The following is a 13423-nucleotide window of genomic DNA, read 5'->3' as shown; positions in this document are numbered from 1 at the left end:
AATTCCAAGAGGAGGTGAAGAAGTATTGGTGTGTTCAGATGCACATAAAAATTATTATTATTTTTTTTTAAACACACATGGTGCTCCTTTTCTCTTTGCCCCGGATTTTTGAAGGTGCTGATCTCACTGGAACTCACAGAAACAATAGTAAAGACTTGGACTGTTTTGTTTAATAATGTGAGGTGGAATTCTTAAAACACCTCTCCTCAAGATGGAAGGTGTTTAATCAGGATGGCTGATTGCCTTCTCTCATCTAAGAGAAGGCAATCAGCTCCTTTTCTTTTTGGTCATGTTGGAGGTCAGAATTACAGATAGGTAGAATGAAGGTGTTATCCCCAGATTTTACAACTATTTTATTCAAATACCTTGGTAGCTCACAGAATACTTCAAGAACATCTGCAGTTCTACTGAACCAGAGTACAAAGCACTACACATGCAGATCTTGGGTCCTGTGGCTTTGGATTTTAATTTAATTTTATTTTATTCAGGCAACTGAACTGCAGCTCTATGAATTGACCAGGAACAAATGACAGCAGGGAGTCAGAAGCAACACGGTAGAGAACAGCTGAGCTGGCACTGGGCAGAGCTGATCTTCAGCTGCTCCATTTTACAAAAATCACAGCGAAAAAGAACAGGGACAGGAAGAGGTGGCTGAAGAGAAGCACCTTCTCCAGAACTGGAAGAAACTGATCCAGCTCCTGCAGCTGCCAGAGGCGCTTGGTGGGCTGCCCTTGGGCCTTCCTGGGAGGGTGCAGCAGCCGGGGGCCCCCCTTGGGCAGATTGTCTGGGGGTGCCTTGGGCAGCTGGTGTGGGTCTGCAGGAGCAAGGGCAGGGTCAGCCCTGTGGGCCACCATGGCTCACCCTGCCTGGGGCACAGTTTGTCCCTGAGGAAACCCACCCTGGCTCCACCCAACATGCAGGAGAATGCCCCAAACCTCCTCTGTTGGAGGGGTTCTGGGCTGTTTTACCTTGCTGGGAGCTCCTGAGGACCTTGTCCAAGCGCCCGGATTTGCGCTGCTGGTACAACAGGAAGAAGGTGTCCAACACAGCCATGATCATGAGCAGGAAGGTGCCCAGGAAAAACACCACTGCAGAGCAACAGCAAAACAGAGAAAGCTCTGGGGAATTGGCATTTTCTTACATTCCATTGCCTGGTGGGGAACAGGGAAAGCCTAACTCCAGCAACCTAAACAAGCTTAGCTGTTCATGACTTCAGTGTTCATGAATGTGTCTATCAACACCCAAAACCTCCCCTTAGGGCTGGTACCTGGGTGAAAATCGGGGTTTATTTGATAAAGGTGGGTACCTATGATGGGTGGTTTGTTGGAGGAAGTTGGGAGGCTGTTGTTGAGAATCACAGCCAGCATGGAGCTGCCGAGGATGATGGCAATCTGGAAGTTGATTTTCTCCTCGAGAGAGCTGGGACCAAACAGCACAGCCATGTCCAGCAAGTACAGGGCACACGTTGGGAGGATCAAGTTCAGAATGTAGAGAGTGGGTCGTCTATCCATGGAAATCTGTTGAGGAAGATGAGCAAAATTTGATGAGCAGGAGATGACTCAGTGTGTTGACAAATGCTGGTCCCCTAATGTAAAAAATTGTCCTGTTTTATACTGGGGGTTTTTTGGTGCCAAATAAGTGCAATATAATATGGAAGTGTTGCCATACCACATAGGTGACCACAGAAAATCCTTTGTCATCCATCATTTCCGTGAATTCCATGATGCTCACGTTGGTAAACTTCCATTCTCCATCAGTCAGGATTAAGCTCTTGCTGTCTCTTATGATCTCAGCTGGTGTCCGTCTCGTCTTCATGACAAAGTCTGTTACTGCTTGGGCAGGAGGCAGAGGGGGAGGGAAGTTGAAGAATTCAGGAATTTATTAGAGGTCAGTTATTCCTCTCCCTTTCCCACCCAGCTGAGGGTGTATGCAGACAGGAAGGGGGAAGGTTTCATGCACTGCTCAGGTTTCTCAGCCCATGAGAGAGAAATTAAAAAGGTCTCTGTGAAGAGGCTTCACTGGACCTCTGGAAATGTGGATCAGAGGGAAAACATCTGTTGAATTAGGGCAATTGTCCTTTGTGGATGGGACTGGGGAGATTTTGTGGCACCTCTGCTTATATTTCAACCCTCCCTGTAGGGATGAACTCTAACTGCAGTTTGAATCCCTGAAACTGTCCTTTTAATGGTTGCATTTGATTCCCTTGGAAATCTTTTCCAGCCTTAGAATTCTATTATTAATTTCCTCCCATTTCTGTGGCTTTCAGGTGTGTTTAAAGATCAGTCCTGCAAAATTCTATGTGAACAAGTGGCAGTTTTGCAGGAAGCCTCCTGGTCTCGGGTCTCTTGGTTTGTAGAAACCAGTCCTGAGAGGGGCTTGCCACAGAATGTCTGGATTGCTTCAGAGATGTTGCTGGGAAATGTGCCAGGACAGAATGGCAGCATTTTAACTCATTTTCCCTGGTCTCATATGACCTCAACCCCACTCTGAGCATGAGGGGCTGCTCAGGAGCCCAGGAGTTCCCAGGGCCCATTTCATCCAACCCTCCTCCTCCAAATGCAGCCCAGAGGTGGTCAAGCTCGGCCTGCAGCTGTACCTGGGTAGAGGAATGAAGCTATGCTCAGGTTGCACATCTGGGTGTCGAAGGGGAACTTGAAGATCACCAAACTGCACGTGAGGGTGGCCTGGTAGGCCCGGGTGGAGTTGAAGGTGCCGTTGTGCATGAGCTCCACATAATTCAGCTCTGGGTCCTGCCCGTTCACTCTGCAGGGAACAGACAGGGAGAGTAACTGAGCCTGAGATGCTGCCTGTGCCTCAGCCCCATAAAACCAGGATGTGAACACCCTGTTGGGGGGCTCTGAGCCATCACCCAGCCGTGGGATGCAGCAGGAAGAGAGGAAACCAGGTCTGGGAGAAGGGTTCTGAGCCCTTTGGGATCAAGGTCTGCTGTAGCTCTGCACCTCCTGAGCATCTCCTGCCTCTCTGTCCTCTGTTCCTAGCTCTGCCTCCCACTCCTCTCTCGCTCTGGAGAGCTGGTGGGGGTGCCCATCCCTCTGTCAGACCCTCAGTGCTCTGCCCTGTATCTCTCCACACACTACCAAAGGTCACTTTATTCCACAGCAGTGCTGGTTTCTGCTGCTCCCTCGGTTTTAGCTGCAGCCCAGATAGGAAATTTCAGGAGCTGTTACAGTATTACAGAGCCACTAAGTGCTTTGTATAAACTGTGGTCACCATTAATCTAAATTAGGAGGCTCTCGGTTACAGAGAGCTCAAGGGAACAACTTTTAGCCATCTGAATTTATCCCATTTCCTATAATACAACCAACAGTTTGCATCCTCTGTATTTCTGTGAAGCCAGTGGATAAAAATGAGAGGGGGACGTACCGCTCCAAGATGAAGATGGGGGGCGACCAATACGTGTCCAAGGGCAGAACAATTTCAGAGATGTTACAGAAATCCCAGGGGTCCCAGGTTGCAAAAGGGTTCTGCCATTCCTGAGGGAAGAAGTTGCAGGAGAGAGATGAGCTCTGGGCTGGGCACCAGACTTTGTGTTGGGCAGCAGGAGAGAAATGCTCTTGAGGGACCTACCAGGTTCAGGACGAAGTAAAAACTGACTGTCTGCAGCTTTTCCACCTGGAGAAACAAAGATGTTTAGCTGATTTCCTTAGATGTATCCAATGCAGAAGCTCTTCCCTGAGCACAGACTGCAGTAATGGGGCTTGGGAAGAGAGCTCATGGCTCTTGGTCCTACGGCTGAAGGGTGGGAGCACAAAGTGCAGTAGTTAGGGAAAATAATAGATTATTGTTAACATTTCCATGGCAGTGTCCTGCAAATGCACTGCAGGGTGTTTGGAGCCTCCTACTAAGCAGGCTGCTTGTCTGGATGTGACTCCTGGAAGGAGTGAGAGAAAATACTCCAAATCTTCCAAAAGTGCTTTCCAACAGCAGAAAGCTGAAGTGGAGGGGGCTGATTCTCATCCCTGTGGACTTGCTGTCAGAAGACTCAAACCCTGGTCTAGTAATAGCCCAGTTTCCTGTTGTAAAAACTCATTTTGGGTCCTTACCACAGAGAGAATTGACACCAGAAAGAAATCCACCTTCACTTCCACAGGCTCCTTCGGGTTTATCTTGGGCAGGATGTACGTGTACAGCTTGTCATGAGAGGAGATGTTCAGGTAGTCAACAATGTCATAGTAGGTGCAGAGGTACTTTGGGGCAGCCCCTGCTGGAAAGAAAATCCCACTTGAAACACAAAAACATCAGGCAACCTGCGACGATGCATCAAAAAAGAAAGGGTGTGGAGCTGTGGATGTGAAAAACATCATTAACACACAAAAATCCCTTCTCACACAGATGAGAACAGAACTCCTTGAAGGTTTTCAATCCCCCTTGCACTTACCTGTCCCAAGAGAAAAGGTGAGGATGGCTACAAAAACTCCCTGCATCATCTCCTGCTTCCAAATAAGGAGGAGAGTGGTGCCGTGAGTCTTATGAGCCGGTCCAGGACACGTCATTTGTTATGTGGAAGTTGATTTGATATTTGTTAATGAGGGATGGATTTTTGTAAATACATTTTATCTGTTAGGGGGAAGAATTTGCTAATGGTTTGATGCACTCAGCTGGCTCTTGGGAGTAGCCTTTAGTTGTGGTCAGGGACAAAGAAGGTCATTACAAAAAAGAATCCAACAATTTGAGGAAAAGAAAGGGCCCATCCCCACAAAGAAAAGGCAAAGAGGCAGAGCTACTCAGTAGCAAATTTAGTCTCATTTACAGGGCTGAAGGTTTGCTGCAACCCCAGTGGAAAGGATCAGGGATCAGTGGTTGTGTGCCTGAGGGCTGTGGGGGAGGCTGCTCTCCTTGGAGCCCTGTCCTGCTTTCCAGTAGACCACACCGTGTCATTTCCCACCGAGCCCTCCATGCACCCATGGATTTTCTGCTTCTGCCTCCTTGCTGATCTCCCATGCTCCTTGTGTTCTTTTCTGAGTCCTCACAGTTAAGATGAAGGGCTCAGAGACTTCCGGGGGTTTTTTTTATGTGTCTGTGTATTCCTCTGCTGCCCTCCTCTCCATCTCTGCCTTGTTTTTTTTCTGCTGTCATCCCAGTGATCCTTGTGGATCTCTTCCAACCCAGGATATTCCATGATTCTGTGATCCTGTAAATGGCTCCAGGGCAGCAGTTGCAGTCAGCAAGTCCCACACTTGATTCCCCCTCTGGCAGCAGAATTACCTATGGCAGCGGATGGTCCCTCCCAGCCGTGTCCCCTGCCATGTTCCCTGTCCCCCAGGGCCTCCCATGTCCCACTGCCATCCCCCCTGTCCCCCCCGCATGCCCGTGTCCCCTTGTCCCCCGGCGTGTATTTCCCCGGTGTGTCCCCCGGTGTGTATTTCCCCGGTGCCGTGTCCCCAGGTGTGTCCCTCGGTGTGTATTTCCCCGGTGCCATGTCCCCCGGTGTGTCCCCCGGTGTGTCCCCCGGTGTGTATTTTCCCGGTCCCGTGTCCCGGCGCGATCTCTGCCGGGGGCTCCGGCGGTGCTCGGGAGGGGCGCGGGGCGATGCCGGGGGTTGGCGGCATCTCTGGGGGCTTTCAGCGCAGTGACCGCGTGGCCTAATGGATAAGGCGTCTGACTTCGGATCAGAAGATTGAGGGTTCGAGTCCCTTCGTGGTCGGCCTTTTTCCCCCCACTTCCGCCCTCCTCTTTTAAATCATCTTTTTCCCGTTTCTCCGCTCGCATCTCTGCCCCTCGTTGGGCGGTGGGTACACGCGAGCCCGGGCTGGTTGCGGCGCAGCCGGAGCGGTCCCGGCCCGGCCCCGCGGTGCCCCCGGCCCGGCCCGAGGGTCCCTGGGCCGCCCCCTCAGCGCGGGGTCGGGGCCGTTCCCGCGGGCCGGGGCGCGCGCCCTGCGCAGCCCCAGTGGCCTAATGGATAAGGCACTGGCCTCCTAAGCCAGGGATTGTGGGTTCGAGTCCCACCTGGGGTGAGCTCTCCGTTTTGCCCCTGCTAGCCCCGTTTCCTTTCAGCGCCGTCGCATCTCCTCCTCCTCCCCCTGCGGCCGCTGGCTGTTGCTGCTTGGTGGGAAGATATTCCCCAACGCCCTGCCCGATCACGGCCCTGGGCACGGAGCCTGATGTGGGGAAAGACCAAAGAGCGAGGTCGGGGTGGTCCATGATGTGTTTTGGGACAGCGAAGTCCCCGTGGCAGCTCCGGGCTCTCTCCATGGGCCAGGAGCCGCTGCTGAAGGGATGCTGTGACTGTCTGCTCCCGGCCAGTGGCCCCTGTTTAGATTTCACAGAAAAGGGAAACAACGAGGAGCTGCTACAAACTGCCCCAGGCTTGGGTGCAAAAATGGATGCTTTGTGCGATAAGTTGTGTGGTCCCAGAGCTCAGGTGAGGCTGTGATCAAGGGCATAACAACCAGCTTTGCTTTGAGACCTGAGGATGAGGTGTTAATGAAAGGCTGATTTTTGGAGGGGTTAGCGAAAGGATGGCTCTGGCCAGGTCATGGATATCCTTCAAGGTGTCCCAGAAGGCACCAAAGCAGAGCAGGTGCAGTTTTTTAATTACTTTTGTCTGGGCAGAGCTGGGTTTTTCTTGAATTTCAGCTGCATTTTCCCTTGTTTTTAGGGAATTTCAGCTACATTTTTCTCTCCTTCCTGTATAATCAGCTGCACGCGAGTCCCAGCAAAAATCCCATTGATGCTGGTTCATGTCCACCTTGTGTGGGGAGCCTCTTCCCGGAGCAGGACAAGCTGGGATGTCGGGAATATTTACTCCACCAGAAACCACGTCTGCCTGAGGGGCTGGGCAGGGGGGTCACAGCGCTCGGCTGTGCTGCCCTGGGACCAAAGTCCTCCCTGTATGTGCCTTTGGGATAATGCCCTCCCAGATTCGTGGCATTAAAAATCTGCCTGGAGGGTCGGGTCTTTTCCTGTGGAGTTAATGCATATTAAAGGCAGCTGTGGTGAGGGTGATGCCACACCAGTAAAACACAAAGTGAAGTTTCTTTTTAAGTTGTTTTTCTCTTTTAGATGTGGGAAGCTCTACTGCTTGGAAAGCAACGAACCTACCCAAGCCCTGGGCACTGATCACCAATTAAAATACCTTCCTGGGATGGGCTTCGGGAAACGTTTTCGGGATTAGATGAGAAACGCAGGTTTTGGGGAGAGTGGCTGCAGCAGGAGCACAACAACAGGGGGTTAATGACACCCGTGGTGTTTTTTCCAGTATTGTTGCAGCGTTCTGCTCTGGTGGTGCCTGTCACTGGTGGCACTGTCACTGTGACCGTCACATCGACAGTGACAGTGGCCTGTTGGCACACGGGGTCGCAGAGGAGAGGGGGCGTCCATCACCAGGGGTGGGTCGGGAGAGCCAGCCACGCTTCCAGGAGCGATGGAGAGTGGGGGATGCCGTGGGTGAATGTGGGGGATGCCCTGGGGGTGTCGGGGGTACCTAGGGAGCCCCCAGCGCGTGACACTGGTGGAGACCCTTTCTCTCGGTGACCACGTGGCCTAATGGATAAGGCGTCTGACTTCGGATCAGAAGATTGAGGGTTCGAGTCCTTTCGTGGTTGTTTTAAAGCCACGGGATGTACTGGACACATAATTCAATTTCCCGGCGGGGGTTTTTGCGCGGCTCGCCGGCGTGGGGATTTAGCTGGCCAAAGCGCCACAAAATGTGCCTGAAGAACAGCCAGATTAAACTGATTTAAAGTGAGATTTTCGCCACGATTACTACCAATGAGGGGGAATTTATACCCCTTCGGGGCTTGGAACGGGCGGCGAGTGAGGACTGATCACACTTCGAGCCGGTTCTTGTGGAAATGAAAGGGGTGAGACGAGGTAGGCTGTTTTCTCGTACTGCTAGAAGAGTTAATGGGGGATTCAGGTGAAAATCACCAGTTTGGTGTGTTTCGGTGGGGAATATCAACCCGCAGGGGCTGAAATGAGATAGGCTGTTTTCTCGTACTGCTAGGAGGGTTTGGTGTGTTTCGGTGGGGAATATCAACCCACAAAGGCTGAAATGAGATAGGCTGTTTTCTCGTACTGTTAGGAGGGTTAATGGCGGGCTCGGGTGAGACTCATCAGTTTGCTGTGTTACGGTGGGAAATCTTAACCCACTGTCCACCCCTGTGAGTGCGGGAAGCCAACCGCAGTAGTGGGTGTTTAAACCTCTAGTAACTCAGCCGGGACTCGAACCCGTGATCTCTGTTTTAGGGAAACGTCCCTTCCGGAACCACCGCTTTGTCCACTCGGCCACGGCAGCTGCCTCACGCCGGTGTCCCCGCGCTGTCTCCGCGGGGTCTGGGGCGGGTTCGGGGCTTCACCGCGCCCCAAGCCGGCCCCGCCAGCTCCCGGGGGCCGAGGGCGCTGCGCGGGGATCTCGTCCCGCCACATCCCCGCCTCGCGGTGGCGTTCCTGAGCCGCGCCGGGAGCTGCGGGAGATGGGGGGGCAGGGGAGCGGGGTCTCGCTGTGGGGACTGCTCGGGCCGGGGTGATCTCGGTAATCCCGAGCGGAACCCCCGTCCCCACCCACGGCAGCCGCACGCCCGCCTGGCCAGCAGAGAGTTAAGTGACGGCACCCAGAGGACGCTGTTGTCAGGCCCCAGTGGCCTAATGGATAAGGCACTGGCCTCCTAAGCCAGGGATTGTGGGTTCGAGTCCCATCTGGGGTGACTCTTTTCGCTGCGGCGGGGACGGGGCTGTCCCGCGGAAGCTCCGCGTCCCTCGGTTCTCCGCGGGGGGAACGCGATGCGCCCTCCCCGCAGCCCCGGGCGGGTTCCCTGCTCTTTGTCCTGCCCCTCGGCATCGCTCCGACATTTTTCGTGGTGTTAAACCAGCCGCAATCTCGCACTCTGATTTTAATCCCTGAAATTCCCGGCTCCTCCTCGCCCCCGTGTCACCTGCTTGTCCAGAGCTTTATGTCTTTGTTTGAACCAAAGTGTTTCAAATCGGTGGGAAAAGAGCCCCAAGCAGCGGGTGATCGCGGCTGCGAGGTCTCCAGAGATGGGGAGGCTGGGCTGAGGCTGGTGCTGTCCTGGATGGTGATGGTGGGAGGACGTTCAGTGTCACAAAAACATCGGAGTCAGCGACATCCCCGTGTTTGCAAAGGGAGGGCACAGCACGGAGCTTCAGACACTGCACCGTGAGAGGGGCGCTGGCAGGGACCCCTCCCACGCTCAGGGAAGAAGGGGATTCACCATCCCTGGGAGTGCTCAAACCGGGTCTGGATGTGGTATCTGGGGACATGGTTTGACGGTGAAACTGGCAGTACTGGGTTGGACTTGATAAATCTTAAAAGTTCTTTCCACCCTGAATGATTCCGTGATCCCCTGCAGAAAAGCTTTGCGGTGGGGGAAACTGTGAGATGAGATGAAGTGTGAAATGCTCGTGGTGCTGAGCAGGAGTGCAGAGACCAGGGCAGGCCTTTCTGGCGTGGCAGGATGCATTGGAGTGCTCCCTCATCCCCCCACCACTCCATTTTGGGGAGATTCTGGGCTTTGAATGCTGTTTGCAGAGGGAAATATTCTGTTTGGGGGCAGAGTTGTGATACCTCCATGTGCCCCAAATTAACCTTAGGGATGACTTCACTCTCTTATTTGGGGTTTTCCTAAAACAGATTCACCTCTCCCCACCCCAGGTGGGACTCGAACCCACAATCCCTGACTTAGAAGGCCAGTGCCTTATCCATTAGGCCACTGGGGCCCAGCAAAATGTCAAAAATGGGATAATTTTGATTTCTTTGAGCCTCACAGTAATTACACCTGGCAGTGGTGAACACATCACACCACAGAGCTTCATTCTCCTTAAACAGGGTGCACTAAGGCACCTGGAGGATTCATCCAAAGGAGTTTGGTGTCCCACCTCAAAGGCCAGAAGCCTCCTGCACTCACAGGGTGGGTTCTGTCTCCTTCTGTTGAGATTTCTGCCAAATTCCTGATGTGGCTTTAGCTTAACTAAATTATGTACTTTGGTTAGATAAAAATCAACAAAAGGAATAAAGATGAAAGGAAGGAAATAGAAGGAAAGAAACAGGGGATACTCTAAGGGATGGACTTGATGATCCTTGAGGTCTTTTCCGAACTTAATGCTTTAAGATTCTACTTTCTACGTAGATGTGTTGTTGAGACTGCTTTTACTCTTCCCTTTCTTTCCCCAAAAATCTAGAGTAGCTTTGTGTTCAGCAGAAGAGGGTGCTCTGATGGAGCAAAGGCTGCTTGAAGAACACAAAAAATGTTTAAAAACAGGAGTGGCTGACAAAAATCAGAAGTTTTAGGTCCTCTTAAATGTGAACAACAGTTATTCTGAAAAATTATTCACAAGCCATCACAGCGTATCACTGGCTACAAAAGAAGATGTTAAATATGTTTATTTACACTTTCAGGCTATTTTTATTCAATCCAGCTCATGAGTTTAGCATCATTAACAGCTGCCAACACCACTTCTTTAGGAAGATGGAATGCCAAGGGCTTGGATCTCTGCTGTTCTCAGTCGAAATCTGCCTTCCTGCTCTGTTTTATAGTTGAGTGTATTTTTTTCTGTCGTAGCCGTTCACGGTTCATTTTTTCCACCCTGAAACAAAATCAAAAAATCCCTCAGTGTACAAAGAAAGCATTTAAATATTCAGCTCTTGAGATCTGATGAGCCAACAAACATCCTCAGATAGAAAAGAAAAAACAAGTCCCTGTTCTGGGATTGTTAAGCAGTTAAAATCTAATGGATCAGTGATACTCCTTAAAAAAGGAGATTTAAAGGAGTATGACCTTTAAAATTGTGTTAAAAACGCTACAAACTAAATTGTGCAACATGATAGCCCGAACCCAAATAAAGAGCATTTTAATGAAGATACCTCTCTATGAGTTTCTGTGCTGTCTCCTTAGACACCACCCTGGGTTTCTCGATGGCCTCCGTGACCATGGCCCGGATTTTCTCCAGACAAATCGCCAGATTCCTCATCTGGTAGCGACTCTCCTCCGAGGTCACAATCAGCTCACCAGCCCGGTTTATCTTATTCCTGTGCTGAGGGATGGGAAAACACAACGTGAGCACTGAAACCTCGCTAGAACTGCCACGTTCTGGCACTGAGACAGTGAAACCATGGAAGGGGAGGGTTGGTACCATCAGAGCCATTTTTTGTCTCACAGCTTCGGGAATCCAGTCGGCCGATGCCAGGTGGAACCGAACCTCTGCCTTGGAATTCACTGGGAGGAAAAACAGGGTCTTTGTTTCCGTGTCACAGCCTGCCTTCCTCAGATCTATGAGGCAATTCAGCCTGATCTCTGCTGGCTTTCAACATGGGGTGATTCCATGATGAAATTCCTGAAAGGTCACAATTCTTTTCTTGCTGTATTTTTACACACCACACTGCAAGACAAACTTGTACCTGTCGTGGTATTTGCCTTTCTAGACATCACAGAATTTATTGCTAGCCGCTGCCTACCTCATTTTTAATGGCAGAACAGGCAGTATTTTAAGTTTATTTGAATTAAGCTGAGAATTTATTGCAGAGCGAACTTTCAGAAGTTATATATATTTATATATCATAGACAGATAGATATCATATCTATCCATAGATATCATATCTATGGATATCATAGATATCTATGGATATCATAGATAGACAGGGTGTCCCTTGTGGCGTCTGTAGCAGAAATGATCCCTATAAGTGTTCTTAGGAGCATCTAATGTGTTATCTCTGGTCTCCAGCACTCTGAAGACTCAGAAGCTGTGTTCAATATTCTGCCACATGGTACAGAAAAACAACCGAAAATGGTGATTTTTCTAAGGGAGAAGCTGTTCCTCACCTTTATTAACGTTCTGCCCGCCGGGACCGCTGCTCCGGCTGTAGGACACGGTCAGGCGAGCTGCAAGAGAGGGGCAGGGGCTGAGCCGGGACGGGGCCGAGCCGGGACGGGGCCGAGCTCGGAGCACGGACTCGGTGCCCGGCTCCCGGCACGGGTGTGCGGGGCGGGGGGGCCTCACCCATGGGGATGTCGAGGGCGGGCGGCTGCGGCTCCTCCTGGAAGAGACAACGGGGGCGGTGTCGGGAGATCCCGGGGGTCTGAGGGGATCCCGGGGTCCCTGCGGCCCCTCGGCTGACCGGACACCACCGGCGGCCCCGCCCACCGCCAGCGGCCCCGCCCACCTCCGCTCCTCCACGCTCCCACCACGGCCAAGGCAGCCCTAAAAGCCCCGCCCCAATGTAACCACGCCCATCAAATAACACCGCCCCTTTCTAAGACTCCGCCCACCCAATGAAATAAACCCGCCGGCAGCTGTCAATCAAAACTAAACCCCGCCCAGACGCCGTCCCTCGCCCTCTTCCTCTTTCCCCCCGCCCCTCTGACCGTCGTGCGGGCGGCGGTTCCGTCCTGCTGCGGAGGGTACAGCTTGTCCAGGCTGTGGGAGCTCCGGTACTCGGTGCCGGCGGCGGGCCGCTGCGAGAACCGGGCGCACAGCAGCGCCAGCCCCGCCCGCGGCCGACACAGGCCCCGCAGCGTGTGCGCCGCCATGTTGGCTGCCGCGGTGCTCTCCCGCCCGGCGTCCCCACGGAAACGGCGGCTGCGCGCTGCGTTCCGGGGCGGGGCGGAGGGAGCAAGGGCGCGATTTAGGGGGATAAAGGGACTCTTTTGGGGCTGTGGGATGGAGCTTGAGCGTGTGGTGTCCGTGCTGGGGGTCTGTGGGGCGGGTAGGGGTCTGCAGCACTAATGGGGGGTGTCCTGGGGGCACCGCGGGGCCGTGAGGGAGGTCAGGGGTGGCTGTGGGGTCTGTGCGCCCCAGACCTGCGCGGTGGCCAGTGCTGAAAATGAAAATACATTCCCCTTTTTAATGTTTTCTGTCATTTTTGCACCTGGAGTGCTTCAGTTTTCACATTTTTATCCTCTCAAGAGCGCTAAAGAGTTACATACAAACATATATATATACACAATTATTTCTTTGAATGCTGACATAGCAGCGGTGGATGTAGGATGCATGGGAGTGAAGCAGTTGTGGAAATCCTTCAGCTTTTGCTCTCGTTGGAGCTGCCAGGCTGGCTTGGCAAGAAGGGTTTGTGTTCCAGAGGGGCAGGGATTGCTATTCCTGGCAGCAGGAAAATGCATAGGCAGGGATAGGCTGTCATTTGCTCTGGTGTTTTGACAGGAGCTGACAGTCTCGTATTTAAAACTGTGGATGAAGCCAAAATGGGCGTTCAGAAGCCGATGCAGACTGTGTGACTGATCTGAGCTGAGTTCCATCCGGATAATGCGTTTAAAGTCAGGGAACTCAGTTCTCTGGAGGGAGCAAGTCCTGGACATGGATGGTTCTCTGCCCTGGCTGCAGCTGAGCAGCTCAGGGCCACAGAGGGCTCCTCACTTCGCTTTAATTGAACTCCAAAATCCTGGAGTTCTGCTCCACTGCCCTTGTCCAAACTCAGCTGGAAACAAAATGCTTG

The 13423-nt window shown here is 52.3% G+C and overlaps 2 protein-coding genes and 5 non-coding genes across 7 annotated transcripts; 4 read left to right on the top strand and 3 right to left on the bottom strand.

Moving 5' to 3' along the window:
• Window positions 1–593: 593 nt before the first annotated feature.
• Window positions 594–4539, bottom strand: LOC102074179 (5-hydroxytryptamine receptor 3A). The gene is made up of 8 exons (XM_074555356.1): window positions 4065–4539; window positions 3589–3633; window positions 3385–3494; window positions 2597–2763; window positions 1669–1829; window positions 1307–1517; window positions 969–1088; window positions 594–814 (listed from the first exon to the last, which is right to left on the bottom strand). Exons 4-8 carry the CDS (start codon window positions 2721–2723, stop codon window positions 594–596), a joined length of 840 nt encoding a protein of 279 aa, XP_074411457.1. The 5' UTR covers window positions 2724–2763; window positions 3385–3494; window positions 3589–3633; window positions 4065–4539.
• Window positions 4540–5592: 1053 nt separating this feature from the next.
• TRNAR-UCG (transfer RNA arginine (anticodon UCG)) lies at window positions 5593–5665 on the top strand. The gene has a single exon. It is a non-coding gene; the product is annotated as a tRNA-Arg (tRNA).
• Window positions 5666–5902: 237 nt separating this feature from the next.
• TRNAR-CCU (transfer RNA arginine (anticodon CCU)) lies at window positions 5903–5975 on the top strand. The gene has a single exon. It is a non-coding gene; the product is annotated as a tRNA-Arg (tRNA).
• A 1517-nt stretch (window positions 5976–7492) lies between these two features.
• TRNAR-UCG (transfer RNA arginine (anticodon UCG)) lies at window positions 7493–7565 on the top strand. Its single transcript has one exon. It is a non-coding gene; the product is annotated as a tRNA-Arg (tRNA).
• A 1028-nt stretch (window positions 7566–8593) lies between these two features.
• Window positions 8594–8666, top strand: TRNAR-CCU (transfer RNA arginine (anticodon CCU)). The gene has a single exon. It is a non-coding gene; the product is annotated as a tRNA-Arg (tRNA).
• Window positions 8667–9623: 957 nt separating this feature from the next.
• Window positions 9624–9696, bottom strand: TRNAR-UCU (transfer RNA arginine (anticodon UCU)). The gene has a single exon. It is a non-coding gene; the product is annotated as a tRNA-Arg (tRNA).
• Window positions 9697–10342: 646 nt separating this feature from the next.
• Window positions 10343–12551, bottom strand: MRPL58 (mitochondrial ribosomal protein L58). Its single transcript, XM_005495597.4, has 6 exons — window positions 12339–12551; window positions 11974–12010; window positions 11796–11855; window positions 11110–11192; window positions 10841–11010; window positions 10343–10563 (listed from the first exon to the last, which is right to left on the bottom strand). Exons 1-6 carry the CDS (start codon window positions 12501–12503, stop codon window positions 10479–10481), a joined length of 600 nt encoding a protein of 199 aa, XP_005495654.1. The 5' UTR covers window positions 12504–12551; the 3' UTR covers window positions 10343–10478.
• Between the last annotated feature and the right edge of the window lie 872 nt (window positions 12552–13423).

Source organism: Zonotrichia albicollis, chromosome 19 (genome assembly GCF_047830755.1).
Source record: "Zonotrichia albicollis isolate bZonAlb1 chromosome 19, bZonAlb1.hap1, whole genome shotgun sequence".
Classification (NCBI taxonomy): Eukaryota; Metazoa; Chordata; class Aves; order Passeriformes; family Passerellidae; genus Zonotrichia; species Zonotrichia albicollis.
This window is presented reverse-complemented; position numbering and strand designations above follow the sequence as displayed.